Genomic DNA, 20,777 nt, shown 5'->3' with positions numbered 1-20,777 from the left:
TTCTGATCTTAGCACTAACTCTTGTGAAGCCTTTTATTTTAAGCTTAAAGTGTAGTGTAGTTCCTATTTTCCCAATAGGCTCTGCGCATTGGAATAACATAAACAGCAGTGTAGACGTAGGACTGAGGTCTTCTAGGTCTCTACTGACTATGTTAGACTTAATATAGGTTTGCGCCAGCTAGCTCAGAGGTCACTGGAAACTTTCTTGACTGAATAGGAAGGGATCAGCTTCCCTGGCTCAGACAAGAAGGGATTCAGCTTCCGACAACCGCATAAACATGACAACTTTGCTCCCTCAGAATAAGAGTAAATCTCTACAGTCGTGTGAAAACAATAGACAGCTATTTCACTCAGTCAGATGTGCATTCTTAGTTTCACCAGAGTGCAGAGAATAGAGAGACGGGCGTTTTCAATAAAAGGTATTATTTATTGAGCAGTCTTCCTTCTCATGCAAGAGAAATGAATTGCCACAATCGCAATACTTAATATAAAGTAAAGTACGTACAGTAAAAGGAGTATTATGAAATAATACTGTAAAAGCATTGATATGGTTTCTTAGCCATAAGACACTTTAAAATGGATAAAATATATATACATATATACATAGGCTAACGTGCTCAACTGGTGCTTCTAAAATACGCCTACCTGACCTAAGCCTAATACGTGGGAAGGAGTAAGTAAGTAGCAGTTGGAGTTAAGTAGGTTTTGCCAAGAATCTGACTCAAGAATTCTCTCTAAGGGTTTAGTCAGCACTGTACCTTGGGAATAGAATGTAGGAGGTCTGGTATCTCTCTCTCAGGACTCGATATCCCAGTCACCCGCAAGGGTAGGCTGGAAACGCCGGAGCTGGATTTTCTCGGCAGGAAAAAAGACAGCGTCTTTCTCAGCGCGTCAAAGAGGAGGGGCAGCGTCTGTGGGCTCGCAGCGTCTGCTGAGCTCTTGGCAAGTAGATTAGCTGCTCTGCTCCAAAACCACCACCGTGTGTTTGCTTAAGGCAATGTTGGTATATTTATACCTGAAAGGTGCAGAGTTTGACGTAAGGTTTGGACATAAAAAGTCAATAAAGATGTCACTAAGAACTGGCCGTTCTTACAGTGCTCGCAGGAGTTCTATTACAAATCAAAACAAAGCAAGCGGGGATTTCCCAGGTTGCTGGAGGTTTGGTGTGTTGAAAGAACTCGTTGTGCTTTCTAGGAATCTAAGGAAGTAGCTTTTGCCGTGCCTTGGGCTGCAAGGGCGATTTACTGAAATATGGATCTGATTCTTATGCCATTATAGGGATATTTATTGATTATAGCTGTGTAAGGGCATAAAATGGTAATATTGATTCAGGTTCCTAGATAAAAACACAATAAAAGTATCTGAAACTAGCTCATTTCCTGGGATGTTGGTTTATAGGCCTCCTGGTTCTAGATCGACCTTTTCCAAATGAGATTGCGAATCTCATAGGACCCTATTTGGTAAAGAGTGGGATGACTATCTGTGGCTCTGAAGGAGACCCTTAGTGGTATGGTGCTGTCCCAGTTGGTTACAGCACCCACCCATGAGGCAGGACATATCTTAGACAGTACATTTACAAATGATCCTATAGTAACATTCCAGTTCATGTCCCCGCTTAGTTGGTCAAACCATAAAGCGTTGCTATTGTCATTTACACTGCTGCATTCGCTTTTGAAACATCTTTAGGCCAATGCCAAGGTAGGTAGGAGAAACTGGAAGGGGGTTTCTGAAGAAGTTTTGTTTAATTCCTAATATAATTTGCCCTTGGAGACACAATGTAGATAAGGGTGCAGAGGCCTTTGCAAATTGGCTGAAAACGCTACCGATAGGGTAGCCCCCATTCGGGAGATTAAGTTAAGGACGAATTTGCCCATGGCCCCATGGATTAACGAAAGGCTGAGTGCTCCTGGACAGGCCTATTGCCATCAGGAGGAAGACGTATGATGAGCAAGAGAAAGTTGCTCATAGGAGTAGGATTAGGGAATTCAAAACAGCTCTTAAAGAGGAAAAAAATCTATATTTTCTACCAACACAATTAATTCAGCAACATCATCTAAAGAGCTCTTTCATGTAGTGCAACAGTTCTCCTTCACCTCGTCGGTTGGAGGGGTAGAAGGATCGCAGGACTTCTGCAATCAGCTGGCTGGTTACTTTCAGTCTAAAATTACCAACATTTATGATGAACTTGATCCATCAAAAAGAGCAAATGACAAGTTGCGATCTCTTGGTAGTGAGCATCAGATGGAACCTTGGAACATCCCGCTGTCTATCAACCAAGAGATTAATTTGCTCAGTGCCTTTCAGCCGTTTAACTCTGAATTGGTGGAACAGCATCTGGTGAACACTAAATTGGGTTCGCCTTTGGAGGTGTGTAGACCTGCAATACTGCACTAGGTGGCTGGCGCTGTGGTACACCCTCTTATTTCATTAATAAATTAGGTGATTTCCTCTGGCTGCTATCCACAGCTATGGAATTAGGCGGTGGTCAGATTGCTTCTAAAAAAGCCCAACCTTGATAGTGAAAATTGCAAAAAGTATCACACAATCTCGCTCCTTTCTTTGCTTCCCAAGATTCTGGAGAGACAATTAAACATCCGTTTGATGAAATTTGTGGAAGATCAGTGATGGTTAGACAGGTCGCAGTTTGGTTTCCGACAATACCACAGAACTGAACCTGCATTAGTGTCAGCCACAGACTGAATTTGGCGGCTAGTAGACGAAGGGCAAGGTGTGGCCCTGATCCTACTGGATCTCTCAGTGGCCTTTGATACCATCTGCCCTTCTCTACTAATCTAACACCTACAAGCGAGGGGTATTGTAGGCAGGGCCTTGGCACTGCTGTCCTCATTCCTTAAAGATCACTCTCAATGAGTCATGGTGTATCAATACCATTCTGATGTTTTCTTGCTGCCTTGTGGTGTACGGCAGGTTTAATCCTGGAGACCTATGTTATTTAATTTGTATGTTTCTACACTCCCCATCACTATCCGTTCACATGGGCAGCATGCAAAATTAATAAATTGACGATACTCAAATCATTGTGTTGATACCTAAGAATTCCGCAGGCACAGCAGTTAATTTCTCACATTGTATGTCTGCGGTTGCAGAATGGATGGGGAGACATTTCCTTAAACTCAATGGTGAGAAAACCGAGGTGTTGCATTTTGTTTGGACCGCGTACCTCGATCTGGAATAATGCTTGGTGGCCGAACTCCCTTGGTACCCTGTCTGTCCCAGCTGATAAAGCAAAAAATCTCAGACTGATTCTTGATACTGAGCTCTGTCTTATTGGAGAGCCCAATCACAGAGTAACAACGTGCTTTTGGCTTAAAAGAATCTTTAAAAAAAAAAATTCTCTTCATTTCCAGCTCAGCGTGGAATAACGTTTCTCTGGCGTTGGTTAAGTCTAGCGTCAACTACTGCAACACTCTCTATTTGGACTAACATCAGTACTCAAAATTGCTGGTAGTACAGAAAGCTCTTGCAAGGGCTATTCATGACATTCCCAAGCACCAATACGCTTCTGCAGGGCGGCGTGAGCATCCCTGGCTCCCCATCAGAAAGCGTATCAAATTCAAGGCTATTAGTATGGTTCATAAGGCTCTTTACCAAGTAAGCCCAGCTGAGATATGGTACATGTTCCAGTGTTATACTCCAGGTAGAGATCTGCAATCAGCCCATCGCAAGTTGGTCACTTTGCCAACTGTCCGCAAGACCAAGTGGGGGGAGGGGAGGGGTAGAGCTTTCTCAGTTGCTGCTGGTTAGACTCTGGAGTGCGCTCCCCCAGACTTTGACTTCAATCATGCGGCATTTGCAAATTATTACGTCCTCTCAACTGAAGTTTTTAGAGGACTATGTACACACATTTACACATGCAAATGTGAATTTGATCAGGATGCTTCTGGTTATGTTTCATGCACACATATGTATTGCCACAGGCATAGTGGATGCCTTGATTCACCCATAACAATCTATCTGCAAGGCAGCAGACAAAAAAAAAACAGAAAGAAGAGGTATGGACAGGTTTTATGAGCAGACACCTGTAGGATGGTCGAAGAGAAAATCATAAAAGAGGAAAAGACAGTGGCATGACAATAACTTATAACTAAATAAAGGGAAGAGAAATGACGATGATGGTGATAACAGTAAACTGTGACTCTGAAGCACAATACATGAAACGAATGCATTAAGGCAAATTACCCTCTTCAATTTTCAACTGCTCCTATTTTCAGAGTGCGAAAACCTGGTTGAAAGGTGATGATGGACTCAATCAAAGATTTTCCCAACTACTTTTCACCTTTCAAACTGTGAAAGGCCATAATTTACTAAAAGGAGAACCCTTCCGTTTCATATTGCTTTTTGATATCACTAACTTCTGCCCATTAAGACTTTACAACAGCGAATATTGCACAACGATGTCCAATATGATGTGGTTCCTCTGAAAAAGAAACAATGCTGCCTTGTACCAACAGTGCTGTGCAGCATAAACTGATGCTGTTGTAAACTAGATGTGACTGCTCAAAATTACAATGCTGTTTGGTATTATACAGTTCCGCCCAACATGATGTAGTACTACATAATATGAAAGTAATGCTCACTGTTGATCCTATCTAATAAACACACAGCACTTCTGGTTATCACCCAGTGCTGCCAGTATCACTTGTGTGCCAGAATGTGTTCTAGGCGTCACCATGCTTTCACTGGGTAGTGAGCTTTAGCCTTCATTGTGCCAGTGAATTTAAAGCGGTTTTGTTTGCATTTCCGCATCTGTGATACTATCCCCTTACCCGTGAATGGAACATATTCACTTTTTCTGAATATACACAATAGTGCTCACTATGCAAGTTTACATGACAGCATTCACTCTGGCTAACGGTATTCCTATTATTATGTAATGTATTCGTGTGTACAAGCCTGCACATAAGCTGCATTCCAGGTCTTTAATCAAAAAAAGGAACGGTGTGTTTACAAAAAAAGGTTTTCTATTTAGAAGTCTTCTTGTTATTTGTTCACACCAAGCCACACAACCATTAAGAGGCAAACTTATAGTCATAGGTTGATGCCTAATCCCTCGCTACAGCATGCTTTAGATGGACCAAAACATCATTAGGTATTCAAACCCCTATTTGCCCGCAGATGATTTTGCTAAGAATATTGAAGGTTATGTCATATAAAAACATATAAAAATAGCATAATACATTTGCACACCTAATGAGCAAATAAAACGATCCCCAACCCTCGGAGGCTCATCATGGCCATGCTGTTTAAGTGAATCCCGGTTTCCTCCTATGAACTACTGCCTTTTCATACCCTGCATTCTCAGATCCCTGTGGGTCCCTCCCTTGATCCATTACTACCCCTCCTCCCTGATTCACTGTCATTATGTCCTGGCTCCCGGTTTATGACCAATAATGGCAGACTTGCATTGCAACCCGAGAGCCCTCTTCCTCACTATCTCACTATCTCTTGCTCTGCATTTCCTTTTAGCAAGTAACACCAGTCTCTCTCTGATACTTGGTTCCTGGCATGCTTTCGCGGTTTTTATTTTTCGGTTGAGCTGGGCAGCGCATGCACTGCTCTGTGAGGAATGCTGTATTCAGGTATGGACTTGAAGCTCCGCCTACTCTCCGTCCATAAGTTTCATTGGCTTGTGTCATTGTCCTTTGTAAACAGTGGCTTTTCATTGGTCTATAGCTTAGTAGTCCCTCCTTAGATCTTCCTTGTCTCATCTTGTAACCTCCCATAAGGACCGGCCCTCATACTAGTGTTGTTACTCGGCAGGCTTTAATTCCAGCCTCCGAGCACTATTTCTTTAAATGGTTTTTACCTGCCTGCAAGACATGTTCTCTCCTAACACCCCATCTTTAATTTATTAGCACTGCAACTTTTTTTTGTATTGTGTAGTAGCACCCCATTCCGCGCTTTCCAGTTAATGGAGGCCGCGCCCCTTTCTTTAGACGGGCCGTGTCTAAACAAAGGAGCGCAGCCTTCATTAATGTGAAAGTGCGGCGTATGTTGCTTTTACAAAAAAAGTATTTACAATGCAATGTAAGAGTTTAAGCTATTGTCATTTACAATGCCAATAGCACACATTCTCGTAAATGCGCGATCTATTGGATTGCAATTGCTAGTTCTAGATGCCTCACGGACCAGGACACAGTTGTCTAAAACATGGTTCCAGGCACATTCAGAGATGGTAAAAACGCATCAGATAATGTCAGACTGGTGTATAGTGGAAGGAAGCATGTCCTGGGAATATGGGTTAATGGTACTGTAGTTAAGGTTACAGGGGTTAAATGTACAGGGGTTAGAGGTATACGTTTATTAGTAACTAGTTTATGTGATAAGATTAAAGGTTACTGGTTTGGGGTGTATGATTAAGGTTTCGAGGAATAGAGGGTCAGGCTTAGGGTTTAGAGGTTAGGTATACAGAGTTAATGTTTTAGGGGTTACGGGTATGGTGTTATGGATTTGGTGGTAGGAGTAAAACTATAGGGTTCAATGTACAGAGTGAAGGGCCTAGGGTATAAAATTAGGAAATTATGAGTGTTAAAAACAAACCGAAGCTTTTTCTCAGTTAAATATTTAAATTAACATGGATCAACCACCCTGACAAGCAAATAATCTTAAGACTTTAAGAATCAAAAAACTCTTTCTCATCTGGTTCAACAATCGCCTCTGTTTTTCTCCTTGGGTGGTTGGGTACCCTACAGGGTTAATTAAGGACCCTATAAGAAAACCTCAAGATTATACTTTAAAGAAGTGCCTACTATACATATTTATCCAAGAACATGACTGGCAGCTGGAGTTTTACCAGATGGAATTATCAACCTGTTTCAAATGATTTTCAGGGTTTGCTACATATATATTCACTTGCAGTTTCATACTGTCTTAGTGCAATATACTATTTTTAACAAAAGCTGAAGAAAAATTAAAATGATCAGAAAAAGTTTTTTAAAACTTTTTTTTTTAGAGTAGATGCAAGTGATCTTTTGAGTCAACGTTTGGAGGGTAGACAGCACCATGCTCTGTGACTTGGGGGAAAGTGAGGTATGTATTGCATGGCATAAGTCATTCTGTTCTCTAGCTGTAATAACATTGCCTCACTGACAATATTTCTTCCAGTCAATCATCTGTTGGCTTGCAGCACCTACCCCTTGAGGACCTACATAGCTGCTCTACGCACGCCTCTTATGGACGCTTGATTGATGGGCCTTTTAGACCTCCTTTTCCACAGGTTTAACTATGTCTCTGCAATCAGACTTATGAACAGTGCAGGCAAATGCGCAGGCAGGCACACAGACATTCCCCCCACTCCCCCCACCCCCTCTGGTTCTTATATGCAACCTGTTTGGTTGGTGTAGGTTGTAAACGTGCGATCCAGTATCTTTCCATGCTTTCCTTCAGTTTCTTCATCGCCTTCATCTTCGGACGAAGAGCTGTAATGATCTCCCGCAAACTTTTTGACTGCGGCTTGATTCGCCTTTCGGATTTCATCAAACTTTTTCTGAGATGTCATCTCATCTGATGAAATAAAACAATGCATTAATCACGACTTGCAGTAGATGACACACACCAAAATATATTCTTTTTTCCACAATCTGTAAACTTTGTTGCCAAAGGGTGTTCTATTTCCAAATAAAAGGCAACTGAAATGCAAACTATAATTGTACCGTGCCTAGTTTTCAGAACTATATTTGTAGCCAGAATACACGCCGATATAAAACATTCTTAAGCGCACAACTTCTCAAGAGCATACAGCACTCTCTTTGGGCTAGCTTGATTTTACACGAGCACTGTAAACTAATAATATATCAAAATGTCAGGTTCATAAAGAAAGAACAAGTACAGAGAAACATGAAGGTGGTCATAATATATGTACTTTGCCAAGGGGATCCTGTCTACCACGAAAGGATTAGGTCTCTTAAATTTGTGAATAGAATAGAATGTCTATCAAGTTTAGACAACTTATACCGAGAAATGTACCAGCATTTTAATAGAAACACTTAATGCGGTCCAGAGACAGTCCGTGCTATTTAAGCATAGCGGAGCGCATAGTGTTGTTTTCCACTAGTGTCCAGAGTGGCATTAGAACTTAAGGTGCTGCAGCACCCTACGAAGATCCAATAGGGGTCAGCTGGAAAACTGAAGAGGCAACTAGTGTTCTTCCTTTTTTCGTATTTGATGTGAGTTTAAACATAGACTGACAAATAGCACCTACCCTCTTATACTGCTGCAATTTTTGTCATCATTGTCTTTGTCCTGCGTGCTACAAAGCAATGGTATCTTGTAAAATCAAGCAGGTCACTGGTTACCCAGCTTCAGGGGATTACAAAAGGAGGTGTATAAATCCCATCATTAGGCGTATGCATATGCTATCACCAGAATTACACATAAGGGATGATGCCCTCTATTCATTTTATGTGTTTATACTAAGAATACCGTATGCAGTTAAAACTCTTACATCACTTAGAAACAAAAGTGCCCACGAAGTTGCATTTATCAAGGGCATGTATAAGCTTAATTGTTTTAATGTATTACACAAATTTCCCATTAAGAAGAATAGCTTGGCCAGGAAAACGGCAGAGCCAATTGTTTCGGAAGCGGGCAAGGAGAACGGCGGCGCCTTTTCATGCTGCCTATAGTCTGCATTCAAGGAGGAGGAGTCGCCGGAGGATTGCAGACGGCAATAGTCATTCTGACCCCGAAGGCAGGGAAACCCCACCATCAGTACTAATACTACCAGCCGATCTCTCTACCTAATACCGATGTTAAAATCCTGGCAAAGGTTCTTACAGTAAGGCCAAGGGGAGTGACGGTGCATTTAGTACACCCAGACCAAGCATGCTAGGACGAGTCACCAGGCTGAACCTGAGCAGGCTTCAGGAGTGGAATCCCTGAACGAGGAACGCTAATAGGCCTTTGACTTTGTGGAATGGCCGTAACTCTTTGAAGTCCTGGCCAGGGTGGGCTTTGGACCAAAGTACATCAAGTGGCTTAGACTGCTATATGATAGACCAAAAGATAGGGTAAAAGTGAAGGGACACACATGCAGGGAATTTCGAGTGTAGAGAGGCACGAGGCAGGGATGCCCACTATTGGCAGCGATGCCCACTATCGGCGATGCTAGTTGCATTGGTGACAGAAACCCTGGCTGCATGGGTGCGGACTGATGCACAAGTCTGGGGGTGGCCAGGTGGCACACGATGGGCTATTCTGCTGTATTTAAAGACTGGAACACACACTGGCAAGACTGTGGGACATCTTTTTTATTTTTGGTAGACATACCGGTTTCGTCCCTGCTGTTCCTGTTAGGTTACTAGACCCAGGATGGGAAATTACCCCTACATCTCAGAACAGATATTTAAATACCTAGGAATTTGGATAAGGCGCACTATGAAGGGATTCCGACGCCCATGCTCCAGGGCCTAGCATGGGATGTCAAACATTGGCATAGGTTTCCCCTATTGTTGATAGTAAGCGCTGCACTGTTCAAGATGGTGGTCCTTCCCAGACTGCTGTACACCCTCCTGAACGGCCCTTATAGGATCCCGGATGCACGGCTGTGAAAACAGATGCCCTAGTACGCGCACTCCTTTGGGTGGGGAGATAACCCAGCATTGCTTTAAAGGTTCTCCAAAGGTCCAAATATGAGGGAGGCATTGCCTTACCATGTATCCGGAAATATTATGAGGTAGCACAGGTAGGAGTGGTCAATGACTGGGCCTACGTGGATTGGGAAGATCCCACATTTCATTAGGACAGAATAGGAATAGGTAGAAAGAGTTACTTGCAAACATTGTACGGGGGTGCTTTGGCCTCCAAGGTGGACCTGCAACTAAGATAGTAGTAGACATTTCGAAGACGTTGACTAGGGAAATGGGCTGGGACACTAGACTAACAACGAAAACGTCACTGTGGGAGGGGACTAGACTGCGGGCAGTAGCAACATTGACAGGATTTCAGGGACGGGGTAACATTGGACTCTCCACATTGGCAGACGTCTGGGAAGCCAATGGAATGGTGTCTTTCGACTATTTGAGGACGGAATATCAGATGCCAGAGCCGCAATGGCTACATTACTGCCAATTGCGAAATGCCCTCAGGGAATGTGTCTCACTAGAGGAGGAGACACAGAAAGACTCCTCATTGGAGGAGAGACTGCTAGCTGGGAAAGTGAACAGCAAACGTATTTTGTTGACATATGGCACCATAATGCAGAAAGTGGCAAGAGCTGGTGGGGGATAGAGGACGAAGATTGGCAGACAGCATTGAGCTTCCCTGCAGAGGTGGCAATAAAGAAAAGTTTCCGCCTGATCCAATAAAAAATTTTACACCGCACATATTACATGAGATCCCTCCCGCACAAAATTGGCAAGGCGGAGAGTGAGCACTGTCTCAGAGATGGAAGACACTGCTGCACACACTATGGGACTGTCCATGTCTGCATGTCTTTAGGGAGTGGGTACGAAACTCGTAGGAGGAGGCCACTGGGCTGGCAATACTCGGCATATGGGGGCCGACAGAGAGGTCACAAAATCAGAAACTTCTAGTAAATCTGGACTAAGTTGTAGCAAAGAGGGAAATCTCTCAGAAATGGGGTAGTGGGATTCACCCCCCAAGCACCAAGACTGGGACGTAGGAATGCACCACTGCAAGATTGTGGAACAGGAGGTGTATAAGAGGAGAGGATGCCGATGGAGATTTGAAAAAATCTGGGGAAATTAGGGCCACTGACCCATGTGAATGGCACAGACAGCGCCACCAGACATGACACAATTAGATGGGGGGGATGCCGTGGAGTGGCTGTAAGAAACACAGCTGGAATGTACATATGGTTATGTTTCGCTAATACAGGAACTTTATTGAATGCCCCTGCTCAAGGGTCTGGGGACCAACGATCAGTGGCCTGCATACATCCCAGATAGATGGACCTGTTTTCTCCATCAATAGCAATCATGACCTGGCCTCACTTTGATCTGTAACCCCTTCAGATCCTCTCATGGAATGTCAATGGGCTCTTAGACCATGTGAAGCATACTGCAGTCCTGAGGTATTCACAGAGATCCCTCCTTAACGTCCTGATGCTGCAGGAAACTCACCTCCTAGGTTATCACTGTCCATTCCTAGCACACCAAGGGTATGATCGGCTATTTCATGCTGGATTCACTTGCGGTTCACAAGATGTTGCGAATCTCCTGCGCCGCTCCTTACTTTTTGAGGTTACCCCAGACATCAGGCACCCCCAGGGACGTATTTTGGGCTCTTGTTGGTGGAACCATGCGGGGGGAGGGGGGGACATACCCTAAATTTTGTCTAGGTCTATGTACTTTTGACAGCCCTTGAATCCTCTCTCCGAGGTCTCGCAGACTTGCTGTTGTCTCTCCATCAGGCATTGACAGTGATCGGGAAGACTTCAATGCAGTCCTAAACCCTGCCTGTGATGCTGTTGGGGCCCCATCCCCTCATCGGCGCACAAGTACTAAGTGCCTTTCACAGTGGTCCTCCATGTTTAGCTTATGCGATGTATGGAGAACATGGAATCCCCGATTGTGCCAGTACACCCACACCACCGCTGCACATCACACCCACTCCCACAATGACTTGATCTCTATGCACGCCCCGCAATGTTGCACGTTCACTAGTGTTCAAATACTCCCCAGGGGAATCTCTGATCACGTGTGTCTCCGCATGGAAAGCCCTGTGGACGCGCTTTTACCCATATGGCGGCTCAATGCCTGGTTTCTTCAGGATAGGTCTATAAACAGACAGTGGGTGAGAAGCTTAAGCGTTACTTCCAGTGCAATGACAGTACAGTCTTATTAATAATTCCCCTACCACACTAGAAGACCGGCAGACACATTAGGAAAGATGGCTGGATCCCCTGGAAAATGAAGATTGGCGGGGCTCCCTTATGGCTCCCCGAGTGATAACTTTCGCAGCCAAATTGCGACTGATCCAAATGTATTATCTCCACTGCGCCTATCTCACTCCAACCAGACTGCCCTGGGTGGGATACCTCCAGTCTTCAAATTGGCCATGGACTGCGGAAACACCCAAAGACTTTTACCATATGAGTTGGTACTGCACTGCTCTAATGAAATACTGGATGGATGTAGTGGGTGAACTGCCTGCGGTCCTGGGATGGGAGGTCCCACTCACTCCCCTGGTCCTCCTCCTGGGGGTTCTGGAAGGTTTGGGAGGCTCTCGGGCCGAAAAATCATTTCTGGATACGGCCACCATGGTGGCCAAACGGGACATAGCGGCCAAGCAAAAAGCCTCTGCCCCCCCTCCCTCCACGGTGGCATGCGGGCGCAGAGAGGTGGATTGGTGTGCCTCACAGGAAAAGTCTGTGTATTAGGTGAGAGGAGGTCCGGCCAAATACGAAAGAGTATGGGGCAAATGGCTGGGCCTACTGGGCTAAAGGAAATATGGACATGTATTGGTTCCCACTTTATTTGTGACTCTGGTCTACAATCTGTCAGACTGTACTGCAAAGGCAGATGTTAGCTGACTCTCAAATAATGTTTATGAAATGTACTGTATGCTATACATATTTCCTTAAATAGTAAAAACCTATCTTTTGTATATTTACTATTGTTTAACACTGCACATCACAAGAGTGACTCAAATGAGAACTAATATTACATACATAATGTGGGAAAACAGAAACAGCCAAGAGGTTCAGGTCGAAAATGTATAGTATATTGACAGCTTGGCATGCTACAAGTTTTGTTATGTGCAATGCTACATTTCTGTGACTGGTCGGACTCCTTGAGCCGCATTTAGTGGGCTATATACCAGCACTTACCTTTACCGTACCAGCCCATAAAAAATCCTGTGCACACCTTTAATGGGTAGAAAGATATCTACCACTGACACTTTTTCACACCTAGGTGTTAATGTTGATCGCTGGATTAACTGGAGTTTAGGAGGTTAGAAAACTCTACTTAAAAAAATATCACTGTTGTGTTCAGTTTTGCAAATAGGCTGGGTATGAAACCCCTCAAAGGGATGACAAAGATATTCCTAACAAGTGGCGTCTCAGTAGCCTTCTTTGGGGCAGTCATATGGGCCAATGCAAGTGTTAAGATATCACAGACAATAGAAAATCCTTGTCTAAAGAGAATGTTAGCAGTCCCACTCAGCTGCGCCAATGCAATCTGCCATCAACAGCTGGCTATACCATATATAGCAGACTGTATTAAACGTTCTCCTCTAGTTCTAAGGTAATCAATTTGGTTGAAGCCGGCAGCTGCCTTAAAACAGAAAAATTGTGCTGGATTGCCTACACTGGATACAGCTGAGCAAATTCTCTCGCTATCTTATGTTAAGGGTATGTATTATAATGTTATGTTATCGGATTTGTAGAGCGCATGGCTGCCCCAGCAACGGGTCATCCCGGGGCTAGATCCGCAGGTACAAACCGAGGAGCAGGGGCAAGCCAGAATAATAATCAGGGGAAGAGCCAGGTCTCAACTGCCCTCCTGAAAACCTCATGGTCCTGTATATTCCTGATAGTGCTAAGGAGAGCATTCCAGAGAGAAGAAGGTAAAACTCAGAATGACCAGCCTCAGCCCGGGCTCTTGAAGGAGCGGTGGGTGCGTTCTGGTACATAGGGGACAAGAAGATTGGCTAGATTGAAAGGGGCTTGGGCGTTGAAAATTCTGTGAGCGATTTGCACCCTCTGCAGTTGATTAATGCCTGCCTTATTAGCACCCAGGTACAGGGAGATACAGTAGTTCAGTCTTGAAAGGATAGTGAACAGGATAATGGTCTGGCGTGTTTGAGTGTCAAAGAACCCGAGCAGCGCCTTCAGACCGTGTAAGAGTCCAAAATAGCGGCCAGCCACTGATTTTGTCAGTGCCTGAAAAGTAAGTGCGCAGTCTAACCAAACGTCCAGGTTTAAGGAGGACATTATCAGCTTTTATGATGAGACAGATACTTTGCACGGTATCAGTAAACAGGATTTTAGAACACTTCTCATGAAGTATTGTCTAAATATGAGGGAATCAAATGATTCATGAAATGTAAATGGTGAGAGACCCTGTTCTACTACATAAGGGTGTTATTCAACCTTACCTCATAAAGGTTACCAATATTCAACACGGATTTGTTTTAACCAGGTTTCATGTTAATACTTTCCATTTGTTGGTTTCGTTCCCTTTGAAAGGCAGTTTTGAGGAGAATCCATCCCCAGGTCCCTGTGATGCAGTCTCCAAACAAAGAACTTTACATTTGAAACTCGTTTGGCGTTTTTATTGCGAGCTGAGGAAACGTTAGATCATACCGCTTTTAAAAACCATGAATTTTACTGAACATAAATCTGCTTTTTGTATTTGCAACTTCATTCATACTGAATTTGCATATGATTTGCCAAGTCATAAAATACAGATCTAAAATAGAGATGCATTAGAAATTAGATCTTAACTTTTTAGATATTGCTTTTTGCAAGTATAATTTGACTGCCTTTTTAGGTTTTGCCTCGCCAAAAAGATGCGCTCTGCGCATCTTTTTTCCGCAGCAAAACCTAATGAGAACTGTAGTGTGGCTTTGGTTCGGCCCTCGTCATTGATTGGCTGGCTCCGTAAACGGAGCCTTGCCATTGGACGAGGGGCCTGTCCGTCAATGCCGGACCAGACACGGGGGCGTTCCCGAGATTCTTTGGCTTTTACCGACGTCACGCGACGCCGGGAACGCCCCCGTGTCTGGTCCGGCATTGCCGGCACTTCTGCGTCTCTCCTGCCCCGTGACTGGCCGGCCGGCCAATCCTAGCGCGGCCGGCCGGAAGTGCCCGCCCCCCGCAGCCCGGGGGAAGAAGGAGAGGAAGACGGCAAGCAGTATGGCGGCGCCCGCGGGGCTCCCGTGGCCTGGAGGGAACCCCGGGAGATGCGGAGGACGTTGCCTCAAAGGATCCCTGGAGGTAGTGTGTGGCTGCCTTCAATTGAAATCCCTGTTTCCTAAACCGGTTTTACCAGGAAAGCTGCCTGGTTAGCGGCAAACCAAAACAAATGAGGGATCCAGCAGGGCTGCGCAGTGTCACCATGCGAGTGTCCGGGCAGGGCGCTTTGCTGTCCACCGCCTCGCAGCATAGATGCGCCGGAGATTTCATGGAGAGTGGCAGAGCGCTGACTATGGCCTTCATCACCGCAGAAATGTGCTCACGGGCGCAAAACTCAAACAGTACCCAGCCTAAAGGAAAACAACTTGAGAGGTAAGGGGTTTGCAGAGGAATGGCCAAGGTGGACAAACTGTCCCTTTGGGAGAGAGGGGGCAGGTGCTTTCCTGTCCCAGAGCGTTTGTCCGCGGTTCGACTATTTGCAAGAATTCCTCCCATTACACTGGGTTTAAGCTGCCAATTTAACCACTGGAGCACGTCAAGATAAAATGCTGTTGAGTCTATTTCTTGACATTACAGATAAATGAACTGTGTTTCGGTGAGAATCGCCCCTCCTGCTACATCCTGCTGTTTCTCAGCTCTCACTGAAAAACTCGTGCTGTGCACTGCTTTGCACGTAAATTTCGTGCAGCGCTGCTCGCCGATTTATCTGAGGCGCCTCGCCTTATATAAATCGGTGTGCACAAGATCACACGCTTTCTCTTTGCCTTCTGGGGAAGCCGGGATAATTAACCGCAAGCCCACTTCTAAAATTAGGCTGGGCTTTTCGGGGTTGGTATGTGCGTGTGGGCCACCGATACTCAGCCCACTCGGCTTCGGGTGCTTTCACTTTCGCCGGTGCTAGCTGCGGCGCCTCCGAGGGGGCGGCATTTCCCGTCTGAGGCCGTGGGAAGAGGAGTCGGATCCCCGGGCGCGGGGACGGTGCCAGGACCCGGGATGGACGCGCGCGCGCTGACCGACGACCTGCTGGCGGTGGGCAGTCTGTCCAGCCGGGCAGCTCAGCTCAGGTGGTACTCGGAGTAGGAGGGCGCAGCGCAGAGACTGCCACCGGGTAAGCAGGGCGGGAAGGAGGGAGGTACCATGCCCCCTGCACTCACACTGAAGCCCCCACCCGGGCCTGGGGAGTTCTCCAAGCAATGGAACCACCTTTGCATTCTGGTGCTTGTGGGTTTAGTTTTCTTGAGGGGCGTCACAAGAAAAATGGATGCTCCCCACTTGGAACGGATCCGAAGAAACACTGAACCAGCGGGTGGGGTCGACACTAGCCCGGGGAGCAGGGTGCGGGACCGTCTTTCTTTAGTCCTTCCAGTTCTCGATTATTGTCTTTTTCCATCCATCCTTCCATTTTTCTTTCTCTCATCTTTTTCTCAGTCCTCTTCCACCAATTCATCCTTCTTTCCTTCTATTATTTTGTGCCTGTCTTTTCCCCTCCTTCCTTCCATCCATAATTCATCCATCCTTCTTTTCTCCATCCGCCCGTCTCTCCACCCTTCTTTCCTTCCCTCCATCATCTGACCTGCTCCCCTTCCTTCTCCATATCCACCCTTCTCTCAGGCATCCCTCACTTCTCCATTGATACATCTGTCCCTCTCTCCTCCCACCCAGCCATCCCTAGCTCCATCCACCCACTCATCTGTGTCTGTCCCTCTGTCCACCCTTCTCTCATCCACCCCTTCAATCTAAACTCTTTCCATTTGTCCCCTGTCCGTCGATCCATCCTTCTCTCCATCCACCTACCCCCCTCACCTCTTATCACCCTCTCCGTCCATGCTTCCCTCCATCCACCTACCTACCCCTCTACCTCTTATCATCCTCTCCATCCATGCTTCCCTTCATCCACCTACCCCTCTGCTTCTCATCCTCCTCTTCGTCCATGCTTCCCTCCTCCACCTACCCCTCTACCTCTCATCCTCCTCCCCGTTCATGCTTCCCTCTATCCACCTACCCTTCTATCTCTTAGCCTCCTCGTCGGCCATGCTTCCCTTCATCCACCTACCCCTCTGCTTCTCATCCTCCTCTTCGTCCATGCTTCCCTCCTCCACCTACCCCTCTACCTCTCATCCTCCTCTCCATCCATGCTTCCCTCTATCCACCTACCCTTCTACCTCTCATCCTCCTCTCCGTTCATGCTTCCCTCTATCCACCTACCCCTCTACTTCTTATCATGATCTCCATCCATGCTTCCCTCCATCCACCTACCCCTCTACTCCTTATCATGATCTCCATCCATGCTTCCCTCCATCCACCTACCCTTCTACCTCTTATCATCCTCTCTATCCATGCTTCCCTCCATCCACCTACCCTTCTATCTCTTAGCCTCCTCTTCGGCCATGCTTCCCTTCATCTACCTACCCCTCTGCTTCTCATCCTCTTCTTCGTCCATGCTTCCCTCCATCCATCTACCCCTCTACCTCTCCTCCTCCTCTTCATCCATGCTTCCCTCTATCCACCTACCCTTCTACCTCTCATCCTCCTCTATGTCTATGCTTCCCTCATTCACCTACCCTTCTATCTCTCATACTCCTCTCCGTCCATGCTTCCCTGCATCCACATACTCTTCTGTCTCTTATCCTCCTCCGTGTCCATGCTTCCCTTCATTTAACTGAGAATCCCTAAACCAGTTCACCTGCCAGTGCTCGAGCACAGCTTGCTACTTTGCGGCGACGCCTTTGACCCACCTCAGCGTGGACTTCCACTCTCATGTTAGATATCTATGTAAACTCTGTAAAGCAGGCAGATATCTGAATAAGCCTGCCCTTTATTCTTGGCCTCTGTTTTGCAGTTACCACCTTCCACATAATGAAGGCCTGAAGGTCACCACAAAGTCTAAATGTGAACAGATCAGCTGGCTGCAAGGGCCCATTTATATTGTGGTTTCAGATGGGCTGAGAGGATCTGGAGTGCCTGGCGAGTATTTGGGTTAAGGATCTTCTTCGATAGTGTACTGAGCGCAGCCGTTAAACAGGTAAATCATATTTATGTATAGCTCAGGGTAAATGGCATTCAAATGGATGAAAATAATTTCAAATCAGAGCTCGAAAATTAAAATAGGAGTTGTACGTACCCATTGTGACTAATGGGTTATAAAGAGTCCAGCTCAACGTAAATTAAATTCAGCAATATCTAGTGGCATTTGACAGTCACTGGATGGCTATGAAGAAAGCCGATTTGGGTACAGGTTATTCTTGAAATGACAAGAGCATGTGGACAGGTCAGCTGACTGCGTCAATAGCTGTAATGTAAGTTGCTTCCAATATCTTCCCCAACTGGACTTTGAACACCTCATCCGCGCAGAGTTTTTTTCCCCATCTGGATGGCGGTAACAGTCTCACCGCCTGAATCAGTTCCTCTTCTCGGGGTGCACCGAAAAGCACCCTGCGTGCTTTAGCAGACTGTAGAAGTACTACAACAACACCCCCACCTCAAAAGTGAAAGGGCCCCCTGCAAAGTACACCCCCTCCCCAGACCCAGTCAGGAGCTCTGGGGCTAGGCCTCCCTTGGAGCTCAGCTCTCCCCCTCCCCTTCCTCCCATCCCCCCGCACTGTGGTGCCTAATGTTACGTTACGTCACTAAAACCAAGTACCCACGACTAGCCAGCGCATCACCTTTAAGACCACCTAACATCCGGGAGATTAGCAACCAACAAGCTAAGGTACCTGTGGGAAAACTCCACCAGCGTGATGTTTTTTATTATATCTCAAAGATATATTGCAAGTACAAAGTGATGACATCACCTGTCTTGAAACCAAGAAGCCAGAAAAGTGAACACATTCCCACGCGATGCAAGGCAGCCGCGGCCTGAACAAGGCCATAGCGCATAACCGCCCTGTGCATTCCCCCCTTCCCTTCAGAGAGACCCTGAACACACAACCAGGAAAAGCGCGGCTCTTTCAGCCGTCGTTCGTTTACAATCATCCCCGCTGGCCCACAATGTGCGCAGCGCCTTGCTTGCTTTTTGGTTTCATTCTATGCAAGCTCGAAGATACGCAAATACTAATCTGTGCTGCAGGGTTAAAGGTCAGCACTCACAACATACACAAGGGGAATCAGATACAAAGGATCATCCATGGTTTTAGTTATCAGTACAGCAAACAGGCCGGGTTTATAAACGTGACGCTCATGAATCTGAGGCGCTGGCCAGTTGAACCGTTGTTCTTTGTTAGCTGGCTACTGTGTCCCGTTAACATATCAACATGGTGTTGGTGTTAGATGCGCCCACAGTTAATTCTTAACAGGACAACGTGGCAACTCCAAGTATGGCGTCTTAAAGAGTGCAGAGTGCAGAGTGCAGATTCTGTGGTTGACTATGTGTGTGTGGGTGGCTTTGCGTGTGTGGCTCTGTGTGGGTGTAAAATGCAATAGGTCATGTATTTGCGAGCGATTAAGCTATTGGCATTGTAAATGACAAGGCCATTTATTTAACGATTACGGTATTGGCAATGTAAATGACAATGCCATTTATTTATGATTTTAAAAAAAAAACACCCCCAAAAAAATGTCATGAGCAATGCCAATAGCTCTACCTTTAATATTGCCGAGACCATTGCATTGTAAATGCTTGTTTACACTGTCACCCTGCCTCGGAGACACACATTTCTCAGTCAGTCCCTTCAACGCTCAGTTGGAAGTTGCCAAAACCCATTTTTGAACTTTAGACACGCAAATATCCGGTTGTATATTATTAGATATGTTGAGTAGCCCATCGAGTCTGTTTGTATTTTTCCTTTTGCTTTTCATGTTAAAAATGCGAACTCGAGCAGCGGAAAACCCAGAAAAAACGTGAACAGGCGGACTACTCGCTTGTAAAAAGCTTTCTGAACTTCCTAGTCAACTGCTATTAAACGCGTAAAGTGTATACATGTTGTATGTGGTCGTTTTTAGGGTGTGCAGGCAAAAATGGGGGTAAAATTGGGGTCTGCAGTGCTACACGGTGAGCTCTCCTAGATATCAAGTGTGTGTGTTACTGTTTTAAACACATTTTTGGTCTGGCAATAATTGTCAGTATGGAACTAATTAAGTTCTATCAAGCCCTGTGTGTGTTGAGGAGGGCCCCTCAGTGTTACACATGCTTTTACGGAGGTTTAGGGACCTTGTTGCTTCACTGCTGATTGGGCTCTGAGACGGCCATCCTGCCTAGTTGCCTGTTGTGAATGGGTATAAACAATAAACGTCCGATTATGGTGCCGGTTGGACCTATCCCCCCTCAAGAACACAAAGAACCTACTGATATTTTCTACCTGAAATAGACCATCTAATTTGGAAAGACCACCCTGTGTCCTTCCTGATTTTATTTTCACCTAGTCACTAATCTCAAACTTATACTTTTTTCTCTCCATGCTCACATTTGTCCCCTTGCCTCCTACACCATTTCAACCTTTCAGCCATGCAGGGACCAATTTAGTACCAGGTAAGCATCACACATCTATTGAAATGGGGGTCGCAGTGTGTAGGGCTTGCAGTGCGTGGGGGGGGTCGCAGTGTGTGGGGGGGCTCTGTGTGGGTGTGTGTGGAGGGCTTTGTGTGGCTGTGTGTGTGGGGGGCTTTGTGTGGCTGTGTGTGTGGGGGGCTCTGTGTGTGTGTGGGGGCTCTGTGTGTCTGTGTGTGTGTGTGGGGGGGCTCTGTGTGTGTGGGGGGGCTCTCTGTGGGTGTTTGCGTGTGTCATTTGCGAGAGATAAAGCTAGTTGCATTGTAAATGACAATGCCATTTATTTATGTTTTTAAAAAAACACATAAATAAAAATAATGTCAAGAGCAATGCCAATAGCTCTAACTTTAACAAAGGCAAAACCATTGCATTGTAAATGCTTGTTATACTATGTAATTTTTAATGTAATTTTAATACTTTCCTTTTCTCTTTTTAATCAATTATATGTCTGTA

The 20,777-nt window shown here is 45.7% G+C and overlaps 1 protein-coding gene across 1 annotated transcript in view; it reads right to left on the bottom strand.

Moving 5' to 3' along the window:
* NFXL1 (nuclear transcription factor, X-box binding like 1) overlaps positions 1 to 20,777 on the bottom strand; it is a 680,877-nt gene that overhangs the window by 616,802 nt on the left and 43,298 nt on the right. The window contains exon 3 of the mRNA XM_086962681.1: positions 7,348 to 7,524. Coding sequence (XP_086818807.1) covers positions 7,348 to 7,524 — 177 coding nt within the window. The remainder of the gene's footprint in view (positions 1 to 7,347; positions 7,525 to 20,777) is intronic.

This window comes from Lissotriton vulgaris, chromosome 3_1 (assembly GCF_964263255.1).
Source record: "Lissotriton vulgaris chromosome 3_1, aLisVul1.2, whole genome shotgun sequence".
NCBI lineage: Eukaryota > Metazoa > Chordata > Amphibia > Caudata > Salamandridae > Lissotriton > Lissotriton vulgaris.
Note: the sequence above shows the minus strand (reverse complement) of the source record. Positions and strands in the feature narration are given on the sequence as shown.